This window comes from Carcharhinus amblyrhynchos, chromosome 21 (assembly GCF_965287045.1).
Source record: "Carcharhinus amblyrhynchos chromosome 21, sCarAmb.v2.hapA, whole genome shotgun sequence".
Lineage (NCBI taxonomy): Eukaryota > Metazoa > Chordata > Chondrichthyes > Carcharhiniformes > Carcharhinidae > Carcharhinus > Carcharhinus amblyrhynchos.
Genome location: NC_137344.1, coordinates 24,236,037 through 24,254,603, shown reverse-complemented (window position 1 = coordinate 24,254,603; position 18,567 = coordinate 24,236,037). Strand labels below are relative to the sequence as shown.

Sequence of the window (18,567 nt, the reverse complement as noted above, 5' to 3'; positions counted from 1 at the left end):
TTGTACAAGTGGGTATTAAGCAGCCCAGGCACATCAATAATGCAGGACATTCAAACTGCTTCTAAGAATCATTAGCATCACTGTATTCACAGAATATCTAAGGCAATGTCATTAATGATAAGCTTGTGCTCTACTGCACAACTAAAAGTATTTTCTTCAGGTCACAACCTCTAACTCATGAGGTGAGAGTGATATCACTAAATTGTACGAGAAGTGCATGAGACGGCGTAGACTCAGAAAAGAAATTCAGATCAAAGACTCAAAAGTACAGCCAAACATCACCAGTGAATAGTAATGAAGGTCATTACTGCGGTCAAATTTAAGCAGGCATCTGATGAGTCAACCATCCTGTTTGCTTTTGGACAAATGACATTTCCTTTGAATGAATCATAGTTTGCAGGATAAAAAAAGTGAATTAATGTTATTAAGTTACACAATGGTAATGGTGCAAGTATTTCATGTGGTTTACTGGTACACATACATGTTGTGTTGTGTGATTTTCTTTGTTAGTTTGTTTCCACGTACTATTAGAAAGTTTGTTTATAAAACACAATTTCAAAATAATTCATAATGTATGAAACATTTAGGAATGTTTCAGAGAGACAAATCAGGAACCTTGTAAGATGTTTAGCAGGAAACAGGAAAAACCATGGTGTGCAGGGGATCCTTAACCAACTCACAAGAGAAACCCATGGACTGTCTCTACAATTAACTCATTTACAAAATGTTCACAACTTCCTTTGCTGCCATCACTTTCAGAGGTAGCCGTAGTCATAGCCATCAATTTTGTAAGGTTCCATAATAGTTCAGAACTTCCAATAAACTGAATATTAACTGGCTGTTCATGTTTGCCTCCAAGCATTCCAACATTGGAGGATATCTCAAGGCCATTCAATCAGATGGTACAAAATAGCAATCATCAATAGTAACTCAAAAATCGCTCAGCCATGGTGTTCAGTAAACATTTAGCCAGCCTGAGTCCATTTTGGAGCTTGGATTCTAAAGTCTCCAAATCCAAAATGGAAAAACAATTTGCATTGAAGAATTAATCACACTCAATCAGCTCCAATGGGCAGATCACATTTCTGCATACCTCTCTCAAGGCCCCTGAAACAAGTGCTCTTCTTGGGGCTTCAACGTGACAAGCAAGCCCAAGGAGAGCAGAGGAAACACTTCAACGACACCCTCAAAGCCACCTTGAAAACATGCAACACTTGGGAATCCCTGGCCCAAGACCACCCAAAATGGAAGAAAGGTATCCGGGAAGGAGCTGAACACCTTGAGTTACATTGTCGAGAACAGGCTAGAGTAAAATGTCGACAACAAAAGGAGCACATGGTAACCCACCCGCTCCTCCAACCAACGTCTGCCCCTCCTGTGACACAGACTGTAGGTTGGGCATTGGTTTCTTCAGTCACCTGAGAACTCATTTTTAGCATGGATGCAAGTCATCCTCGACTCCTTGAGGAGGAGGAAAGGCTTTGGGGAGTCAGAAGCTGAATTGTTTGTCACAGAAATTCCCAGTCTCTGATACTGTTTTAGTCACAGTATTTTTGCAGCAGGGTCCAGTTGAGTTTTGAGTTAATGGAAACCCGCAGGAAGTAAATGTTGTGTGTTTTGTTGACGCCAATATCATTGAATGTCGGGGGAGTTTTTTTTGGAGATGATCTATGCCTGACATATTTGTTGTGTTTCTTAGTGATTATTCCAACATTTTCAAGACTACAATGGAATAAGTTTTGATGAGCTTGTATGAGTGCAACTCAAGAAGCTCGGCACTATCTAGGAAATGCAGTTCTCTTGATTAGGTCATCATCCATCACATTAAACATTCAACTGCTCCATGATCACTTTACCATGATTGCAGTGAGTACCATCCACACGGTGTACTACAGCACGCTTTAACTTCCCAAACCCACTGTCTCTATAACGAGAACAAGGTAGTGGAAACATCACCTCCATGTTCCTCTCCAATGACACATCATCCTAACTTGGAACTACATCACTATTGGATCAGGTTCTTGAAATTGCCTCAACATCATTGTGGAAAGTATCTTTCAAGGTGTCTGGCTACCACTTTCTCAAGGGCATTGAGGCAACTAGCAATAAATGTTAGCTTGTGAGCAATGTCCACATGCTGTGAATTAATTTTTTAAATTCCTGTTGTTTTAGTTACTTCTACCTTGCTACACTTTTACATTTCTCGGCATTAGTAAAATTTTTGGTATAAATTTCTTGATATTTCCAGTTGTGTATTTACATTTCATTTAAATGAATCATATACATTATGTATAACATGATATTTATTTTTCACCTCTATGCACTTCTTAAAGCCATCCTAGTTCATTCTGAACCTCCTGAAAGGTCCTCCAATTTATCAATACCATGTTTACACATTGCTGGAGGCAAGTTGGCACACTTAGAACTATAGAATATTACAGCACAGAAACAGGCCTTTTGGCCCTTATTGGCTGTGCCGAGCCATTTTTCTGCCTAGTCCCACCTGCACTTGTTGCCTCTTTTGCCCAGTTGGGAGCTGTCCAATGCCACCATACATTTCGCCCTTACAGTAGTTACCAGTGCCTCAATAGACTTTTCTGAAAGATCAGACTTTCAGATTTCCATCAAGCCAATCTATTCAAGAACAATTATACACTCCACTCCTCAACTGAGCCAAAAAAGTGTGACATGTATCGTCAGTTAAACGGATCAGAAGCTACCGAGACATGTTGGGCATACAAGCATATAGCCATTGACTAATTTTTTTCGTTTTCATTACTGAAATCACATGCTCAACAATTACATCATTCCAGACTGCTTAGTCCAGTTAGTTTTTTTTTTGAAAAAGTAGTTTGGAAATTACAAAAAACTCCAGGTAGTTCTCTTACTTGTTTCCCAGATAGAGGAAAATGTAATTGATGATCAACCTGCTTTTCTTAAAATAAAGTTGTGTCTCCTTAATAATTTATTTCTTGTAAAATGAAATGAGGCTCACACACTTGGAGCATTTCTAAAGAAACGAATATTATCTTTACCTGCTGGAGATGACGTTTCTTTGCAGCTCCTGTCTATCAAAAGTGGCCAGTGCACAAAGTCCTCCATAAACTGCTACGTTGCTGGGAGACAGCAGCTGGAAGAAAACAAACATAGTCAGGTTGAACTTAATCCAGGTGGATGTTTTACACACTTCAATACAATTTGTTTTCACTTTTCAACCATTTCTAAATAATGGAAAATCAAAATTTTGATCGAGGTAATTCCTCCTTCAACCTTTAAAAAAAACTGGTCTCAAGCATTCTGCACTGGAGAGTTCAGTGCATTAAATCTAATTACGAAGAAATACTAAGCATCCACAGCAACTGCTTCGCATTTCATTCAAGTCTTTTGAGGGTGCACAAATTCAGAATATATTTAAGTCATCCTGCCCTTCTAGTGTTATCCAACTCCAATATATAATACTATCATATCTGTTTCTTCAAAACAGACTAAATTCTTACAATTCCATTAAAATGGGTCATAGAATTAAAATGTTAAGTACCATGTGCAAGAAGTCTTTAGAAAAAAAATCCTCTATTAATCTAACAGGAAGCAGATGGTAAGGATAAATAGGTCTTATGTGTTTTGTAAAGCTGTAACTAGTGGAGTGCCACAGAGCCCTCAACTATTTTCAATCTATATCAATGACTTGACTTAGGTACCCAATGTATGGTAGCTAAATTTATTGATGATACTATGACAAATAAGAAAGAAAGTAAGTTGGCAAGCAGAGAAAGAAAGTATGCAAAGGAACATAAGCAAGTGAGAAAAAAAAATTGGCAGATGAGCTTAATGCGGCAGGAAAAATAGAAAAGCAATATATTATTTGAGAGGAAAGAAATTGCAGAACTCGATAGTGCAAGAAGGTGGATCTGAGTGTCTTGGTTCATGAATCACAAAATGCTAGAACATAGGTACAGCAAGTGAGTAAGGCAGCAAATGGAATGTTGAAGTTTCATGCAAGGTGAATGGAGTATAGAAGTAGGGAAGTTTTACTGCAGCTTTACAGGGCTTTGGTGAGACCATATCTAGTTTTGGTTCCCTTATTTGAAGATATAATGTTAGCAGCAGTTCAGAGTAGGTTCACCTAGTTCCTTCTGGAGATGAAGGGCTTAACTAATGACGAAAGATGCAACAAGTTGGGCTTATATCCATCAGAGTTTAGAGAAGTGATCTTCCTGAAACATACAAGATCCTGAGGTGACTTAATAGGGTGGAGACTGGGAGGATGTTTCCTCTTGTGGGTGAAACTCGGGTACATAATTGAAGAATAAGAGGTCTCCATTTTAATAGTGAGATGAGATTTTTTTTTCCCTGAAAGGGCTGTTATGTCTATGGAATTATCTTCCACATAATGCTATGGAGGCTGGGTCACTGAATTTTTCTCAAGGCAAGGTAGCTACAGTTTTGATAGGCAAAGGAGTCAAGAGTCACAGGGGCAAGATAAGGAAGCGCAATTGAAACTATAATCAGATCAGTCAAGATCTTACTGAATGGCGAAGCATTTTTGAAGGGCCGAATGATTCTATTATTTTTTTAATTACAAGATGTTTCAAATTAAGTTTCTTGCAAGAAACTTGCACCCTACTTGCATCTTACTGGTTAATTTTCACAAAGTAACAAGAGAAATCTGCTAATGTTAAAAACATTACTGGATGGAAACTTTGCAAACATTTGAATGTTAAAACTTTCAGCGTTAAAGCCACATGAAACTCCTTCCAAATTACGCCCCCCCAGCAATAGGATTAGTTGATATATGAATTTTCATCTATATGAGATAGCAAGGAATTATATGGCCCATATTACAATTACATTTAACAATCTCATTTATGCTAAATCTTTAGAGGAAAAACAACAACCACAGATTCCAAAGATGTACCAAAAGTGTTTTCTAATTAACAATCCCTGACCTTATCAAATAAGAGCTACATATTTAAGCTCTTGGACATGGGGCCAATGAAGTAGTACCAGCTGTACACTAAGCATGGGATAAAACTCGTCCTAGAGTGAACCTGTCAGTATTCAATCAAAGATAATGCTAACTAGCTCACTGTCTTCTCTGTTTTTAAACAAATCTTTATATGAAGCAAGAAACAACGTATGGCTTTAAGATCCTGAAGACATCCGTCCTGCATTTTGTTCACGTACTAAGTTTCCTCTTCCACTTGGGTCAGCAATCAGCCTCCTGCTTCTTCTCTGTGCTACCTGAACTTAAATGCTTTCTGTATTTTACTGACCGAAATTAAAACACTTCATGATGCAAAATGATCGAAGTACAATACAAGTCTTAATATGATAGTTTTCAATTTGTATTCTACTGAACTAGCAACATAATTTAGCATTTGGTTATTCATTGCAATTCCACAATTATAAAGCATATTTACTATCCAATCTAGTACAAAATCTAGATCCATTTGAAACTCCCACTGAAAAAACCAGCATGATTTACGCAAATACGACACTTCAAATTTTTTTGGGAGAATCACCCTCTTTACTTCTGACTCCAATTTGAAGTTGAATATGACATTTGTAGGTGATACTAAGCCCTCACTCTCAGGCAATGCGTTCAGAGACAGAATAAACTCAGATAGATACCATCTAATCCAAGGCATGTTCGCTTTAAGCACACTAGAAGCAACTTTAGTTTTTAGTTTTAACACCTTAATTAAACTCAAATTTTGGTTTCCTCTTTGTGTTTCTAATTATTGTTAATTCTTATCAATTTACTGCATTAATCTCAGTGGGTCCTCCACCAAACCTTCTTCTCTGGAGTATTTTATGGAGAATTTTTTTCTCATTTCGATTTGGATGATCTCAATCCGTGGTAGCGATGTAGTGGTAATGTCACAGTATTCAAGAGCCTAATGCTTTGGATTCCAATCCCACAAAATGGAATTTAAATTCGGTCACTAAATCTGGAATTGAAAAGCTAGTATTGGTCACAGTGACCATGAAACTTTTATGGATTGTCATAAAAACCCATCTGGTCACTGATGTCCTTTAGGAAGGAAATCTGCTGTTCTTACCTGGTCTGGTCTAGATGTAATTCAAGGTGCACAGCAAAGTGCATGACTCTTGGAGCCCTCTGAAATGGCTTAGCAAGCCACTCAGTTATATCAAACCACAATGAAGTGCACAAAAAGGAATGAAGCTGGACAGATTACACGACATTGACCTAGACAATGGAAATAACAAGTCCAGCCCTGTCAACCCTGCAAAATCCTTGTTATCATATACTTGAAGCTCATGCCATAATTTGGGAGAGCTGTCCAAAGGATGAATCAAACAATAGCCTAACATGGACACGCTCATGAATCATACCTTACAAGCACTATCCTAGCACCACCATTGCCATCCCTGGGTATGTCCTATCCCACTGGCAGGATAAACCCACAAGGAGGTAGCAGCACAGTGGTATACAGTCGAGAGGGTTGCCCTGAGAGATCTCATCATCAATTCTGAACCTCATTAAAATCTCATGGCATCAGGTCAAACATGGGCAAGGAAACCTCCTGCTGCTTACTACCTACTGCTCCCTCACTAATAAATCCAAACGCTTCCATGTTGAAAATCATTTGAAGGAATCACTGAAGGTGACGAGGATACAAAATGTCTGGATGGGGGCCTCAAAGCCCATAATTAAGAATAGCTTGGTAGCACCACCACTGACAAAGCTAAAAGACACAGCTGCTAGACTGGGTCATCAGCTGGTGGTGAAGGAACCAACGAGATAAAGAACCTACCTGACTTTGTCCTCACCAATCTACCGGTCATAGATGGATATCAGAATGACCCACACAGCCTTTATGGAGGCAAAGTCCAGTATTCATATTGAGGATCTCTTCCATCATGTTGCAGGACACTATTACCGTGCTAAATGGACATTGATTTTGAATAGATCTAGTAACTCAAAACTGGTCATCTGAGGCACTGTGGGCCATGAATTATATATAACCACCACCTGTAACCTGACGGTTCAGCATATTCCTCCATTACCATCAAACTGGAGGATCGACCAGTTCAATGAAGAATGTAGGAGAGCACGCCCGGAGCAGCAACAGGCATAACCAAAAATAAGGTGTCAACTAGGTGAAGATACAAGAAAAAACTACTTTGCACAGCAAAAAGGACAGCAGCATGCAATAGACTGAGCTTAGTGATCTCACAACCAACAGATCAGATCCAAGCTCAGCAGTCCTGACACATCCAGTCATGAATGGTGGTGGACAATTAACTAACTGAAGGAAGATGCCCCACAAATATTCCATCCTCAATGATACGGGAGCCCATACATCTTTGCAAAGAAAAGGCTGAATCATTTGCAATAATCTTCAAGTCTGATGTATTGAGTTGATGATCCATTTAAGCCTCTTTCCAAGGTTCCTAGCATCAACAGTACCAGTGTTCAGCTAATTTGATTCATTCCATATGATACCAAGAAACAGATGAGTGTACTGAAAAGGCTTGGGCCCAGACAACATTCCTGCAACAGTACTGAAGGCTTGTGCTCCAGAACCAGCTGCACCCTTAAGCAAACTGTTCCACTGCAGTTAAAACACCCACATCATCCGGAAATGTGTGAAATTGCCCAGGTATGTCCTGCACACAACAAGTGGAACAAAATCAAATTTGCCAATTGGCCCCACCAGTTTTTTCTTGATCATCAGCAAAGTGATGAAGATGTCACTAACAGTGCTATCAAACAGCGCTTACACAGCAATAATTGGCTCAGTGATGCTCAATTTGGGTTCTGTCAGGATCACTCAGCTCCTGACCTCAGTACAGCCTTAGTCCAAACATGGACAAAGTAGCTGAACTCAAGGTGCAAGGTGAGAGTGACTGCCTTGACATCGAGGCAGCATTTGAACAAGTGTGGAAACGAGAGGCCCTAGCAAAACCGGAGTGAATGGGGATCACTTGGGGTCACACTTGGCACAAAGAAAGATAGTTGTGGTTGTTGGGTCAATTAACTGAGTTCCAGGTCATTATTGTATGAGTTCTCAGTGTAGTGTCCTCGGTCCAACCATTTCCAGCTGATTCATCAACGTCCTTCCCTCCACATAAGGCCAAGAGTGGGGATGTTCACTGATTGCGCAATACTCAGCATCATTCGCAACTCCTCAAATAGTGAGGCAGTTCATGCCCATATGCAGCAATGCCTTTACAACATTTAGGCTTGGGGTGTTAAATGGCAAGTAGCATCCGTACCAGACAATGATCATCTCCAACAAGGGAGAATCCAGCTACCTTCCCTTGACAATTAATGGCAGTAATCTTACCCGTGAATGTTACCATTGACCAGAAACTGAACTGGACCAATCATGTAAATACTACGGCTACAAGAGCAGGTCAAAGGCTGGGAATTCTGTGGAAAGTAACTCACCTTCTCACTCTCCAAAGCCTGTCCACTATCTACAAGGCATATCACAAGTTTGACGGAATACTCTTCACTTGCTTGAAGCTTGACACCATCCAGGAAACAGCAACCTGGTTGATTGGAACCCCATCCACCCCTTTCAACACCTACCCTCTCCATCACCAATACACTGTGCAAGTCATGTGTGCCATCGACAAGATGGCACAGCAATTAACTCAGCAATACTCTTTCAATGGCACCTTCCAAACCTACAATCTCTACCATCTAAAAGGACAAAGTGAGAAGAACATCACGCCTGCAAGTTCCCCTCAAGCCACACATCATCCTGACTTGGAACTTATTGCTGGTCTTTCACTGTTGCTGGGTAAAAATCCTGGAACTTCTTGCTTAATAACATTGAGAGTGTACCTTTATCACATGGACTGTAGCATTTCAAGAAGGCAACTCACCCTACCTTTTCAAGGACAATTGGGGACGGACAATAAAAATGCTGTTGTGGTCAGTGATGCCCACATGCTGTGCAAGAATTCTTTAAAAATTTTATCATAGTTTTTAGTTGCTCCCATACTAATAACTGGCTGTAGAGGAAAATGAACAGCGAGGTAGGAACTGTTAACATTTTGCTCTCAGCTGGGGAATGGTGGCCTTGAAAGGAGAGAATATTAAAAAAGTAATCTCCCTTGGTGGAATGGGGGGCAAGTTACTTTCAAAGAAAAATATGGTTTCTATTCAAAAATGTGCATCTAAGTGACGAATCTAAGCAAAAATATATCACATATGTGTGCCAAAGCATGGAGTGGATTCAATGCACTTCAGGGAATATATATAGGCAACAAGAAATATACATAATGAAACGATCCTTGATGAGCTGATGAATTATCAGCCCAATTCCTCAAATATGTCAAGAGGTTTCAGGAAAACTAACGTTAAAAATTCATATTAAAAAACTCAAGCTCCCAAAACAAAAAAAAGATAAATTTAAACAGCAAGGTTGGATTAATCAAACTTCCTTTTTTTTTACAAATTCCAACAATGTCAAAATGTTTTTGCCTATTAATTGACCATTTAACAGTGAGGCTTCACAATCAGCTCATGTGTGTACTTCAGCCTGTCTGTGCATTCTCCAAGTTAAAATTATAACTGCATTCCATGAATTGGGTCTTACCTCAGGAAAGTCACAGTGATCGAAAGAAGCCAGCAAGAAACATTTGGCTGCTTGCTTGTATTTTCGAGTTGCTAATTCTGCCAGACCTACGGATATACCACAAAGCACAGTTCAGAAGCAAAGCATGAAAACAATGCTTACATATCTTCTTCAGAGATTGATCCAAATGAAAGGGTATATTAGGATAGCACATTCACTAACTTTTCTCAAGAGTCACTATTGAGACCAAAATTGTTTTTCTCTGGAGTTCAGAAAGCTGAGGGGTGATCTTATAGAGGTCTATAAACTAATAAGGGGCATAAATCAACTCGATAGTCAATATCTTTTCCCAAAGGTAGGGGAGTCTAAAACTAGAGGGCATAGGTTTAAGGTTTAAGACAGAAGAGATACAAAAGGGTCCAGAAGGTCAATTTTTTCAGAGTGGTGAATGTTTGGAACAAGCTGCCAGAAGTAGTAGTAGAGGCGGGTACAATTTTGTCCTTAAAAAACATTTAGACAGTTACATGGGTAAGATGGGTATGGAGGGATATGGGCCAAATGGGATTATCTTAGGGGTTTTAAAAAAAAAAGGACAGCGTGGATAAGTTGGGCCAAAGGGTCTGTCTCCATGCTGTAAACCTCTATGACTCTATTGTCAGCTTGGCTCAGTGGTAGTATACTTGTCTCAAGTTGGAAGATATGAATTCAAGTTCCACTCCAGGACTGAACACATAATTTAGGTTGAAGCTTCATTGCAAAATCAGGGGAATGCTGCATTCCCAGAGGTTCCATATTTCAATTGAGAGATTCAAATTTTCTGTTCTTGTGGATGTAAGTTACCTCATGACACTTTTTCAAAGAATATGAAATTTTACTGTTCTCTTGATTAATTTTCATCCCTCAGCCACCGGCCATTTGTCCCATGCTGTTTGCAACACTTTGTTCTTCGCAAAGTGACTGCTGTAGTTATCTCTCAAACAATGTGACTGCATTTCAAACATGCCTTTGGGAATCCTGAGGATGCAAAAAGTATTGAATAATTGCAAGTTTGTTTTTCTTTCCTTCTCTTATTTATTATGTTGAATTCAGCTCACACATCATCCCATTGTTGGTAGTTTGTAAAAGGAGCCCCAAGACATGTGGCAGCAACAAACACCCCCTCCAGCTGTGTTGAGTACTAATGACACAGGCTTTATGGACTCAACAGTGGAAAAACTGAGGTTTAAGGTTTATTCAAAACTTAAAATAAAATCTTGAACAAAAACTAGAAGCCACTGGGCTGAATAAGAAAATGTAATTCAGAAGAGGGAAGAAAACTGGCAAAGAAAATGTATGTGTTAGGAAAATTGGAAATATTTAAACAAAAACAGATCAGGAAAAGCATTTTCATCACAACAGGAAACAACATGTAGCGTGTGAATATAGAAGGATGGGAAAGGAAGTTTATTTTGTCCTCAACATCTCGAATGCTAATAGAACTGGACACAGCCAGCATGCTATTAGACAACACGAGTGCTGTAGAGGCATGCTGAGGAGACTGGAGGCAAATCACTCACTGCAGAATACCCAGTCTCTCATGTACTCTAGTAACCATAGCATTTATAAGAACATAAGAACATAAGATGTGGCTGGTCTAATGGCTAGCTCCAGCATATTATTAGTAATTCTACCAAACGTTATGGATATATCTGTGGCAACACCCTTGTGCCTCAGTTTTCTTTTTGGCTCAACTCTTCAGTATCAATTGCAGAGAAACATCTATACGTCAACCAATTATATTTTCTGCTCCCCAAAGGGTCAAATATATATTAAGACAGAATGTCTGGGTTTAAAATATTGGTTCGATTATATCTCCACGCCCAAGGTCGATTCGCTCCATCCAACATCATGTTTTATCTGACGACTATACTCGACTTTGACTTCGTGCACAATGGCGCAGGAGATCAATTGGTAAATTTATATTTATGTGATACAGGCGTTTGGATATGATCTTTGAAGATATTTAATATAGATAAATTATCTGATGGCTATTCCACGTTTAATCAATGACCCCATCAAGAAGACATTTTTCATAAATCACCATCCAACACTATTATGTAGAATTACTCAATTAATCTGTAACCTTATACATATTATCCTAAGTAAAAACATAACACGCTGGATAAACTCAGCAGGTCTGGCAGCATCTGTGTAGAGTGAAACAGAATTAATGTTTCAAGTCCATACGACTCTTCTTCGGAGTTTGACCAAATCTTTATATCCCGTAAAATCATAATTCCTGATAAAAAATGTTTTGAACATAGAACATAGAACACTACAGCACAAACAGGCCCTTCGGCCCACAAGTTGCGCCAATCACATCCATACCTACCAAGCTATAGAACTATCTGTAACTCCCAATACCATTAGATCCCACATCTCATCCAGAAGTCTTTTAAAAGACTCCAGCGAGTTCGCCTCTACCACCTCTGACGGCAGCCGATTCCACTCACTCACCACCCTCTGAGTGAAAAACTTACCCCTAACATCTCCTCTGTACTTGCTTCCCAGCACCTTAAACCCGTGTCCTCTCGTAGCAACCATTTCAGCCCTGGGAAATAGCCTCCAAGAATCCACCCTATCTATTCCTCTCAACATTTTATAAACCTCTATCAGGTCATCTCTCAACCTTCGTCTCTCCAGGGAGAAGAGACCTAGCTCCCTCAACCTATCTTCATAAGGCAGGCCTCCCAATCCAGGCAACATTCTTGTAAATCTCCTCTGCACCCTCTCAATAGATTCCACATCCTTCCTGTAGTGAGGCGACCACTGTTTTGGTTACAGTGATTCAGCTGAATTCTGCTGTAATGTGAATGGCTGAAGCACTATTATAAATCTGATTTCATTTTGAGAAATCTACCATTAACTTGACACACAGATTCGTTGAGAAACTAGTAATAATAGTGAAAAAGTTTTGATATTAGTCAATCCCAAGACAGTGACCTCAACTTATACAAGAAAAATCTCATACAACTGAAAAATACCTTTCCCACCAAAGATGTTTACTTCTGAATAAAATCAATGGCTACTGTTATCATAATCTTCGGAATATCTCTAATCTAATTTGCTGAAGGAAATTAATTCCGAAACACTTAGAGATTCAGACAGTGATCAGGGGTAACAGTTATTTAACTATAACACTTGTAGATTCCTCCTCCAAGGTCGGACAGTGGAAAATACCAAAATTCTCACCAACCTGCTGCGCATTTCAGCTTGGTCAGCACAGCCTGGTTCTGACTGTCCCTCTCTCCTCTTTGCTGTAAAGAAAGAATACATCATCTGAGCAAACAGAAAAGAAAATGAGCACCATTATATCACACAAGTGTTAAAAAAGTTCCACTCCCCTACTAATCCAAGATCTGGCTGCAGCAAAAAACAAAATATGTCTAGACTAGTTCAGCTTATACCAGAGTACAAGCTGCTCAAACTTCAGCAGCATAGTCACTGAGCTGTGGCCAATGAGTCACAAGTGGCACATTGAAGGCTTGAAGTTGGTTTAAAGACCCATAAGACTGACTCTCACCATCAGCAGAAAATAATATACTTCTTAGTTCATTTATTAGTGTCACAAGTAGACTTACATCAACACTGCAATGAAGTTACTGTGAAATCCCCCTAGTCGTCACACTCTGGTGCCTACTCAGGTACATTGAGGGAGAATTTAGCATAGTCAATGCACCTAACCAGCACACCTTCTGGACTGAGAGAGGAAACCCACGCAGACACAGGGAGAACTTGCAGACAGTGACCCAAGTCAGGAATCAAATCCAGGCATCTGGTGCTGAGACAGCAGAGCTAACCACTGTGCCACCATGCCACAGCTCATCAGCTTTGAAAGGAGCCTTCTTGTAATTAAACTTAAGAAGGTATACAAGATTGAAGTAAGTATAGAAAAGCTAGATCTGGTTCAATACTTCAAACTAAACTGAGAATAGACAAAAGATACAAAAGCAAAAGTTAAATCCAGGAAAAGACAAATTTAGAATTAAATATCAGGAAGTTCTTCTTCACACACAGTGATCAGTACAGCAACTAACATCTGGACAGAAAAACAAAGACAAAACCCTGAAATCCAGCAAGACAGTTTGATGCCTTGAAGGAGAGTAACCCTAGGTGTTTGCTGCACAAATGAACTAGGAGAGGTCAAATGGCGACCTCCTCTGTATCTTACAAATGACAAATAAATAAAAATCTCACACTACGTTAGTGGCCTCCAATTACATAAACTGATTGAAATACAATTTATATCAATCTACATTATATTAAAAACTTTGCATTGGACATACATTTTCTGGTTAAAAACCTTAGTTCTATTTGTTACAATTTTTGTTCAACATTTACAATTATAAGTTGCTACATCTTATAAACTGACTCATCGACATTTATTTCTTTCCAATTTTGCCACATTACATGAGGTGATGTGGATTAAGACACTAACAACCACATGGCCTTTATGGTGTAAGTTTGTGAAGTTCCCCCACCCCACAGCACCATCGTATTATACATGAAAGCTTGTATTAATCAACCGAAAGTGGTAAGTGGCACAAGCAATTAATTAGTATATATCTATGGTACCTTAAATTCAGTACTTTTGATACAATGTTTTACCAAAAACGTTTGTGACCACCTTGCTCTACAGGAAATCCCATTACAATGCTTGTAGTACCTACTATGTTTGTGGGTCGCATAGTGACAGGCACTTTCAATGCCAAGAATTCACGTCTTTCCTGAAACATAACTGTCGTTTGGCAACTCACACAGAAGATGGAGGTTTCCAAGTGTTAACACTGCCTCTAATCAGTAAAGCTAAACTCAAAAGGTGAACATCTAAGAGACCTGGAGTGCATCTGAAAGCGTTTACTCATCCTATTAGTTAAATAAGTAGTGTTAATAACCCAAATTAAGTTAAAATAGCTCAGCCATCTGATTTCCAGTACTCTTAAAATCATTTCAAAAGCAAGTCCTTCCTTTGTAAGATTTTCTATAAATCAGTTTACTGTAGCCACTTAGTGATGTATGCACTACTGTGCTGTAATCACATCATATATAGTTATGTTGCACTGTCCAAAGCTAATTCTTCCTTTTATCCTCCACTAAAATAATCATGCATCCTACTAACTGTTTTGCTGACTGCTTCAACTCATGGTCAGATGATAATCTGCTTTCTTTCCTCCCACCTTCAACTCAATGTAAACCAGCTACAATTTTCCTAGCAAGCCGAAAGGAAAATGTAATAAGTGAAGAAGAAAGTGGCTCTTGTGGATCTCAAGACTCCCAAATGCTTTGTAGAATGCATGAAGTATAATGAATGCCCTCTTACTTCTTTGAGGAAATGACATCACAAGTAAACTATGGTAAGCCTCATAATGTGTTAGACTGTCTTTCTGCAGAACATTCTGAAAGGTGAAAAAGTTCAAATCTGTGGTAATTCAGAAGAAAATTGGATTTGGATAACAAATTGGCTGAAGGGTAGAAAACAATGGATACTTCCCAGGGGAACTGACAAGTTGGGAAAAGCAATACTGAGGAGATTGGCCCAGCTCTCAGTGTTAGGATTACCACAGTTTCTGAGTTACATCACTGACTTCTAAATTATGTCACTCCAAAACCCAATGGAAAACTGAAAAGTACATCAAGACAATGCGAGTGAGGGGAATTGAAGAAGGCAGTCCAGAAATGTTACATTGAGCTAATTAAAATGCAAGGTGGCCACAAGAAAAGTATTTTGGGACGAGTAGGATTTTACCTGTTCTTGTAATTGATACATATTTTAATTTACAAAAGACATTTTATTGTCAATATGCTGATATTTATTTAATGGTTTTCTATAAATAATAGTAATAATGATATTGATTACTTCAACAAGTTAATAAAAGTCTGAATCCAACTAAGAAAGATGCAGGGATAACAACAAATTTTCCAGTAATCCATAAAAAGTTGCAATATTGTTAAGTCCGATCTTGTGATCAAACAGATCTACAGATTAGAAAGCAATAAGCTACATATAGCAAAGAACACTTTTACACCTTTTCGTTTCATTGCCTACTACATTTGACACAGCCAGTCATTATTTGCAAACTCCAGAACAGCTTCAAAAACTTCTATTTAGCAAGAGTCCAGCAAATATTGCATACTGTTTCCAAAGCAAGCGGGAGGTGGAAAAGTTACATGCTTTTTGCTATCATAACTTTTGCCATCATTTCATTGCATATTAAATCAGATAAATTATGAACACAAACTTAGACACATTTACTGACCTCTGCAATCTCTGGTGTAGACTCTGCTTTGCTTACATAACTGAGAACGTGGGACCAATTTTGGAGGTAGATACTGACCTGTGAACACAGAATTATATCTAATTTAAAAAGTCAACAGACTTCACTATTTAGCACTAGGCACCGATCTTCCAAACTGGCAATAAACATTTGATTGAGTGCATTTACTTATTGCGTTCATTGCAAGCTCAGCAAAGTCCGTCTTAAACTTTTAGCTGCTGCATTCTTCGTGAAATAAGGATAATACTCTGGTATTTTTTTCCAGTGGTGCTGGCTGCAGTGATTTGGGTGGAGGGCGCAGATCAAGGATAAAGTTCAGAATAACATTACAGCCTAGATTAGAGTCAAGGTCTTTTTGCACATGGGGAAAGGGCGGAGCCAGCAACACTCTGGCATTGTGTCTGAGAAGGCTCAGTACGTGGATCCACGTGGAAGTTCTGAGCTGAGGCTATGGCTTAGCATGAGACTAGACACTACATTGATGTGGCAGAAGGGTGGAAGACCAGACAACATTTTGAAGCTAAATGTTGTTTGGTGGATGGAGGCAGCTTGGGCTGTTGTAATGCTGGTCTGTGTGTGTTTGAAGGCAAGATTTACTGCAGAGTGCGATTGAGTCTTTAAACTGACATAGATCTTTAAACTGGCATAGACACAAGCTTACTCAGCAGCATGATCAGCACATCAACTGATTTCCCACATGCTGATCCTGCTATTTCAAAATAGATTTCCCTAATTGTCTACACAAAAATTTGTAAACATATGAAATGCATTCTTGCTGATATGAAACAATGTTAAAGACAGCATCAAGGTTAAACAATATTTAAACTGCTATAAACAACATTGTGCTTAATATATTTAATGCAGTCATGACTATTTAAAAGATCATGGGGATAAGGGGCAGCTGGTGCTGTTGTTCTATACATGAATTATAGCTCTTTACTGGAACTTTCTTTCTTCCAGTTAATTCAACGACTGCTTTCTGTCATCAAGAGATCCTGAGAGGAAAACATTGCCAGGAAATAGAGAAGACAGCAAAGTCAAAAAAAATCAAATTATTTTTGCAAAATCCTCATTAAGTGAATGGAGAGAAAGGAACTGTACAAGAGGAAAGGCAGGCACAAGTAAGATTAAAACTGTATTTGACGGATCATATGGCTTATGGAACAATTAGGTCGATAGAAAGAAGCATGAACCAATCTCATTTCTGGAAACAGACCCACGTGAAGCAGACCAATTGAATTTGGAACAAAGTGTCAAATGGATTTTGTCACCATTGTAGTATTACAATTGTTTTCAATCTGGAGTCATGGTCCTTTAACTTACCTATTTTCACCAGATGATTTTATCAACTATACTTCAAATATGGTGCATCATTTAAGTTCAATTGCCTTCAGAATCACTTATTGGTATACAAGCTGAACAGTCCTAGCAAGATCAGAATTGTAATTTTCAGCTGGAACCAGGAGCTTTTATATTTCATAGAATCATAGAAACCCAACAGTTCAGAAAGAGGACATCTGGCCCATCGAGTCTGCACCGACCACAATCCCACCCAGGCCCTACCCCCATATCCCTACACATCTACCCACTAATCCCTCTAACCTACACATCTCAGGAGGCTAAGGGGCAATTTTAGCATGGCCAATCAACCTAATCTGCACATCCTTAGACTGTGCGAGGAAACCCACACAGGCATGAGGAGAATGTGCAAACTCCACACAGACAATGACCCAAGCCAGGAATCGAACCCAAGTCCCTGGAGCTGTGAAGCAGCAGTGCGACAGCGCTGCCCCTATTTCTTGAGAATATGATCCTAAAGTATATAAAAAAAAACTGTTGTACTAAAAATATTTAAAAACAAAGTAAGGAATATCAATACAAAGAGATTAAACAAACAGCAATATTTCAAATAACAATGTTATCAATTTTAGTTATCTTGAGGTTTAAATATTTGCGTCCCATCTTTACTTACTTAGAAACTCGGGCAGGGGATTCTTAGTTGTAATCTTGTTTACAAGATGGAGTGCCTTGCAACAAGACTTTTCATATCAGTGTGGGAAGGAGGAGGAAAATCAAATTGAGCTGAAGTTGCTTTGTTAAATAGGACACTGTGCATAGAGTTTTCTATGGGATAGTGCTATGCTGGAAATCTAATTTAATAGAATTATTCTCAGCTCAAAACAAAACTATTCTCAATACCATTTGGAAATGTTGGCTGAAATTCAATATCATACAACATGATACTTATTCTTTATTTTGTTGCAGTTAATAAACAATTAACGGTCAAAGTTAGCCATGCTATATTGATATTTCCAGCTATATTTACCAAGCAGTGTCAACTATCGCCATAACAACGTACCTACCATTCAATTATTTTTGTTCACATACCTTGATGACATTTAGACACATGTTGATGACGTGCTTTGCACTTGTGCAATAGTCTCTGGCTCGTGAGTAACATTTCAGTGCATTACTAAGATCCCCGCAGTCTAGGTAGTGATCGCCGAGGTCATCATGCCCTCTCCTAAGGACAAAGTTTTTTTTAAAAATGATGAATGATACAATCAATTCAAAACTATTCATTGTTTTACCAGTTTTAAAATGATAAAACATTCTAGCCACACCAATGAGGATGTTTCTTTGGCACTGAAGAATTAGTTGATAATGATATTAGCACAAGTGATATTAGTGCAAAA

At 38.8% G+C, this 18,567-nt stretch overlaps 1 protein-coding gene across 4 annotated transcripts in view; it reads right to left on the bottom strand.

Moving 5' to 3' along the window:
* Positions 1-18,567, bottom strand: part of gps1 (G protein pathway suppressor 1) — a 58,314-nt gene that overhangs the window by 22,633 nt on the left and 17,114 nt on the right. For all 4 annotated transcript variants that reach the window (XM_080208842.1, XM_080208843.1, XM_080208844.1 and 1 more), the window contains 5 exons: positions 18,260-18,395; positions 15,854-15,931; positions 12,793-12,853; positions 9,579-9,664; positions 3,036-3,130 (listed from right to left, as the gene is read on the bottom strand). In XM_080208842.1, coding sequence (XP_080064968.1) covers positions 3,036-3,130; positions 9,579-9,664; positions 12,793-12,853; positions 15,854-15,931; positions 18,260-18,395 — 456 coding nt within the window. The remainder of the gene's footprint in view (positions 1-3,035; positions 3,131-9,578; positions 9,665-12,792; positions 12,854-15,853; positions 15,932-18,259; positions 18,396-18,567) is intronic.